General features: G+C 42.8%; 1 protein-coding gene across 4 annotated transcripts in view; it reads right to left on the bottom strand.

Moving 5' to 3' along the window:
* Positions 1–2,423: 2,423 nt before the first annotated feature.
* ARHGAP6 (Rho GTPase activating protein 6) overlaps positions 2,424–6,000 on the bottom strand; it is a 449,126-nt gene continuing 445,549 nt past the window's right edge. For all 4 annotated transcript variants that reach the window (XM_033119089.1, XM_033119101.1, XM_033119094.1 and 1 more), the window contains exon 13: positions 2,424–4,388. In XM_033119089.1, coding sequence (XP_032974980.1) covers positions 3,691–4,388 — 698 coding nt within the window. In that variant the 3' untranslated portion in view covers positions 2,424–3,690. The remainder of the gene's footprint in view (positions 4,389–6,000) is intronic.

Below are 6,000 nucleotides of genomic sequence, written 5' to 3'. Positions count from 1 at the left end.
TATGAAAGTTTCATACTAAATTGCAGCCATTTCTGCCCATGGCTTTGTTATACCAAACTTCCCAGAAATCAAATTTACTTTGGGCCTTTATTAATTTTAGCGTCCATTTCTCTTCAGTGAGAAGTAGGCAGAGAGGCCAGAGCCCCCAAGGGCTCCTGTGAAGCTGGGGTCATCCTGGAGGCAGGAGCTCTCCCCTGGGGAAGGTCCAGCTGAACCCCTTTCCTTCACGAGACCCAGGGCTCCAAGAACCACAGAGGTTGGTTTCCTCTGCTCTGAATGATCCGGATGGTAAGCTGGCACAGTTGGATAGCTCGCTGCCAAATCCTGCTTCTGCCACTGTCTAGCTCTGTGACCTTGGGCTATTCATTTAATGTCATTCTGAGTCCTTTGTGCCCGCTGAAAAATGAGGGTAGTCATGGGGCTTTAATACTAAACCCAGGATGTTCTGGGCAAACTGGGATGAGTTGGTCACTCTAGGCTGAACAGGTGTTGACTGCAGAGTCTTCCGATCCTTCTGCAACCCTGTGGGTCCTTCAGGTGGGGCTGACTACACGAACCTTGTTGAACTGCAGGTCACGCCAGGCCAGGGGTCCACGGCCCAGAGACCACTGTCTGCGGTTCAACGTCTCCACACCACCACCATCGGTCACCTTGAGGGTGCTGAAGAATTCCAATTTTTAGTGGGATTTTCCTTTGGTTTGGATTTTTTTCTCTGGAAGAACATTTGCAGCTGATTTAGCCTTGTTTTAAAATTCTGTCCGGTCGAGATGTTGTCCTGTTTTAATCTCTGTGTGACTCTTCTTCAGTCATTTCCTTTCTTCTCAGTTTGCTTATCAGATGACATATACCACAGGCCTGGACTTTGTTCTGACATCTTATATTTAATCCCAATGCTGTTTCTCTGCCAAGCAGATGTGTATTAAAAATGTGCATAAGAAAAGAAGCAAGCTGGGCTGATTTAGAAATTTCTTCAATTTGCACAATCTCCATTGGTATGAGAGGATTTTTCTATAAAAACCACAACAAACGTATGTTAATAGCTACTTAGATGGATCAAGACGATTTCATATTTGGCCATTTCTGCCATCATCATTCTGGCCCCATTGCCAGAGACACAAAAACAATGATTGAGTATTCATAGATGTGGACACATCTGCAGCACATCGCAGCTTTTTTTCCTTTCTTGTAGGATCTCTTTGCTCACAGGAATGAGTGACTTGAACAGCCTGTTACATGGTTTGTCCAACTTGAAAGAGTTTGAGTTTTATTTTTTTCTTGTCAGGTATTACATCATTTACAAGGTGTTAGAAATGACTTCAATTTCCACTCAGGTCATTAGGTTTTGTATGCGTATTTTAAAAAAGCTTATTTTCAATGTGATAAAGGCATCTAAGAAACCAGCTTTCACTCACTCATCTAAAGATATGGCCACTGGGTTTAAACCACACAAAGGGAAAGGGAGAGTAAATATTGTTCATTACACACACACACACACACACACACACACACATGCACGCACACACAGACACTATTTAATTATTTAAAACACAGTCTGAGCCCTGTTTTCTGGATTGGCTCTTCTAGATCTTTTAATTGATGGACATATCTTTTGTTACCTTTTGTGACATAGACATCAACCTCAGGGCCATTTGGTCTGGAAATTTTTAAAAATAGGACTGTTAGTGCAAGAACCTGGCAGGAAGGGCATCCCACATATCAGGCAGTCCAGTCCAGAATGGCGGGAAAGAACTGGCCAGATCATGGTCAAATTCAAAGCCAAGAAAACACAGGGTCAGCAGGAGTAGGACCAGAGTAGGTGGCACAGAAAAGTAAATTGCGATTCACAATCAATCAGTGTTTGCTCTGCGTCTTGTTTACAACTTTTGGCTGCCTGTGGGCGGCCAGAAAGAACGAGAGGCGGGCAGGCAAATTCTCCCTCAGTCCCAGCCAGTGGCGGAAGTGCTGGACCCAACGGCAGAGACTGAAGATTTCCCAAACATCCCCGCAAAAAGAATATTAGATACCACTTCTAGACTTCATTATTTCGGCTCTGAAGCAAATTAAGCATCGAAGGCCTATAGGACAGATGTAACTTACAGGGGTTGTGTTGGACAATACCTGTCCAGCAGGTAGGAAACGTGAGTTCCCATCCTGTAGCAAACCACTTCCTCGACAGTTAAGTTTCACTTGAGTGACAATCAGCCTTCACTTGCAACAAATGGTTATAAATTTCTGAATGTGCCAGTGTCACTGGGTTGATGTCCCCAAGCCACCTAATACTTTTTACTAGCTCCTTCGCTGTATATGCATAGTATTGCCATTATTTATTACACTTGGACTTTTGGCTAGTGGCGGGTATGGCTGGAATGGGGTAGGAGTGCATTCATTGGAATTAAAGCCAAGGAACAAAGCCTTTGCTTAACTTTTTATTCATCATGGCACAAGATAGAATTTTAAGAAACACCACTGAAAATTGCCAACATGAAAATTAAGAGTAGCATGTTTTATAAAAAAAAATTTTCTATAATATACATTCCCTTATGAAGTGAAAAAAATCTCATAAAATACTGAAGCGAATCGCCACCTGCTGGTCAAAAATGGTTTTGCATTTGGAAAACTACAAACTTACTGAAGTAAGGTAGGAGCATTTTACAATACACACAAAATTAGCGAAGAAAACATTTCCTCAGCCTTTGGCACAATGTAAATACAAAGCTGTACTTTTTTTCCAACTATGATTTACTTTACAAAGCACTGCATATAATTTGGTTAATACTGATTATGGGACAAAAGGATGTTCTCTAATTTGAATACTCTATTTAGATTCTCAATCACTTTATAGTTGGATTCCAGTTTGTAGTTTTGAAAAATACATAACAATTACACATCATAAATATATATTATATATGGTCTATATAAAACTGAATTTGACCTAAAATGGGAAGGACAACTTCTTAATTCTTCTTCTTTTGTTAGGCACGGCCTTTCTCTTGTTTGATTAACTGAATCCTTTCTAAACAGATTCTAAAAATATATTCCATAATGTATCAAATTTAATATCTTTCTAAAACATTCAATATGAAAAAGCATTCAGTGACTATATTTTTTTTGTATCTCACTACTATATAAAAATACGCTTCTCATATTCTGTTTAGTGTTTTTCTTAGGCATTGAAGGGCTGTACCCCTTTAAAAAACTATGGCAAAAGCACAGAAACCCGCTTGTGCATATTCTAGAACATTCTATAGAATCTCAATGCTTAGTATAAGTGAAGTGATTCAAAATATTGTTCCTTTTGTTTTCTGTGAATATATCTTATACGATTATCATACATAATCTGTTACAGAATATACAATAGTCAAAATCGAAGACACATAAATACAATTAAGCAATACGAAAGCAAGAATTTTATCTTATGCAGAGCCAATGTGAGTAGTTTTTAGATCGGATATTGTCATCCATTTATGCTTATTTTGTATTTCCCTAAGGCTGGCTATGCAATAGAATCTTATAAATGGCGAGGGTACTAGTGCTCTATTATCTTTAAGTGAACTGGGTTTCTCTTGTGTTATTTTTCAAAAGTGTGAAAGAAGGAAAATAAGTAACTGTCCAATTATCTAATACCAATTTTTTTCCCTACTGAGTGAAAGAAGGCTGTTTGGGACGTGAGGGCTCAAGCTGGGCGTGGGCTCATACCAGTGTTTCCGGGAGGGCATCGGGGTTGTCAGTGGACAAGAGCTCCCAGATTTGCCACCGCTCTCTCTGCCAATCGAGCCAGTTGGCTTCACCCAAGGCCTTACTGTTCTGATCACTGGTGGGACTGGAGCAGGCGCTGCTCAATTTTGGCTGGGCGGCCTGATGCTCTTGCTCGGCCGTTTGGCTTCCCTCTTCCAAAGCTGATGATCCTGAGCCTTCTTCTGGCCTCTGACGCCTCCACAATGGTGGCTCTGTGGGCTGGTGAGCTGATGCTAAAGCTTGCTTCCCTGGACCAGGATAAGGAGGAGGAGGCCTTGTGTCATGCCTCGTACTCTCCCCAGGTCTCTGGTGCCAAGGCGTGGCTCGGCTCTGCCGCCAGGCCACATCCAGCTCACTCTCGGTGAGGTCTTCCGCACTGCTCAGAGTCAAATACGGCTCTGGCCTTGGTGTGGCCAGCTCCGATCTGCTGCCGCCCTGGATGTGGGACGTGCTGCAGACGCGGGACACAGGAGGGTGGGCCCTGCACTCCGCGATGGTAGCCGTGGTCTGAGTCCTCCGAATGACCTGTGTACCACTGTCCAGTTCTGTGGGGCTCCCTTGCCACCGAGGCCAATTTAGGGAAAGGTTCCCTTGAGAAAGGGAGCATGGCCCTGGTCGTAGGGAGCTGCTTTCAAAAATGTCTCCATAGGAACCTGGAAGGCAGACAGAAGGGCAAAACACGGAATTAGTTTGTAGAATCCTGTTGGGGTGTCTTGTTATTTCCTTCCCAATGCCAGCTTCAAAAATTGAAAAAGCACAGGACACTGTTAGCTGCCGCTGCCTACAGTAAAAGACTTCCCAGTAAAAGAAATGACAAACACCGTTTGATTTGGGGCACGATTCATGTAGCAGCTACAAATGCAGATGCCTGGACTGTGACAGGTTACCTATCAAAGGAGATGAAAGCATCCCTGTCACTAAGTGATGTTTCAGGAAAGTCCCCTTCTGCATGGCTACAAACACTTCTCTGACTGCACAAGGTGAAGGTGGCATTCCCTTCCTGCTCAGTTCAATTTGCAATCCAGAGGAGACACAAATTATAAAGTTTTCAGGTTTCTCCCGTGTCAATAAAAGTCGTGGGAATAAATGAATTGAATCTAAAATGCCCCATTTGGTGCCAGAAGATAGTGACCACAGCAGCGCTGTGTGTAGTTTATCGCCACCACTGTGGAAAAGACTGGCTAGTTGTTTACCACATCCTCTCCTTTCCTTCCTGAGTGACATTTCCCAGCTTCCCTGGCCATTAGGAGGGCCACATAAGTGAGGTCTGACCAACAATGTGGAAAGATGTGATGTGCCATTTGCAGGCCTGATCTAATCTAATAATAAAAACAATGCACTCCTAGTCTTTCTTGTTTGCTCCCTTCCCTCAACTACTAGCCCAGGATGGAGAAACCATGGAAGACTCCAAGGCCTCTGAGAATGGGGGAGCCACCAGCTAGCTGGAACCTGAGCCCCTGAATAACCACGTGGGACAGACTACTCCCACCTCTCCTCACTCTGCACAGCCCACACTGGACAGTGACGTGAGGGGGAAATCAACCTGTGATGGGGCAAGCCACGAACATGTAGGAGCTGTTTGTTACAGCAGTCAGCCTTCCCTAGCTGACACAACTTTCTTCGGGAAGCTGAAGAGAGAGCACAACAGTGCATTTCACCAGCAAATGAGTTTCTATGTCCCCAGACTGCCTTCTTCTTATGGATCTGCCCAGTCCTCTATTGTCTTAAAAAGTAGGCAGGGGGAAAAAAAGAACAAGATTAATTTGGGAGGAGATGGGCATGGGAGCATTTCCACAAGGACAGCTCAGAGTTGAGACAGCAGAAGGAAAATGGAGCGAAACATCTCAGAAGAGCTTATCCTTGCGGGGAAAGGCAGAAAAGCACTTCATAAGATTAAGACACACTGAGACGTAGCTAGAGAAGGGATCAATACTAAAGTCAGCCGCATTAGAGGCCATTAAATTAAAAGTGCACTGTGCTTTAAAAATGTAATGTGGGAGTTATGGCAAAATAATAAAAGAACCCAACTATATATGTATATTTTTTGGAATAAAGCAAAACAATTTAAACACTTCATGCGATATATTAACATATATTTCAGATGGATTGAAGAATTAAGGTTAAAAGAATGAACTACTTTGAACAAGAAAAGCGTATAGATGACTATCCAATGCATAAGTAAAGCTTACTTTGGGGACAGAATTCACAAAAGAGATAGTGATAGACTTAATTATGTAAAACATAAAACATTCCAGATATCCAAAG

This window comes from Rhinolophus ferrumequinum, chromosome X (assembly GCF_004115265.2).
Source record: "Rhinolophus ferrumequinum isolate MPI-CBG mRhiFer1 chromosome X, mRhiFer1_v1.p, whole genome shotgun sequence".
In the NCBI taxonomy this organism is placed as follows: Eukaryota; Metazoa; Chordata; class Mammalia; order Chiroptera; family Rhinolophidae; genus Rhinolophus; species Rhinolophus ferrumequinum.
The sequence above is the reverse complement of the archived record's forward strand: the minus strand, read 5'-3'. Positions and strand labels throughout refer to the sequence as shown.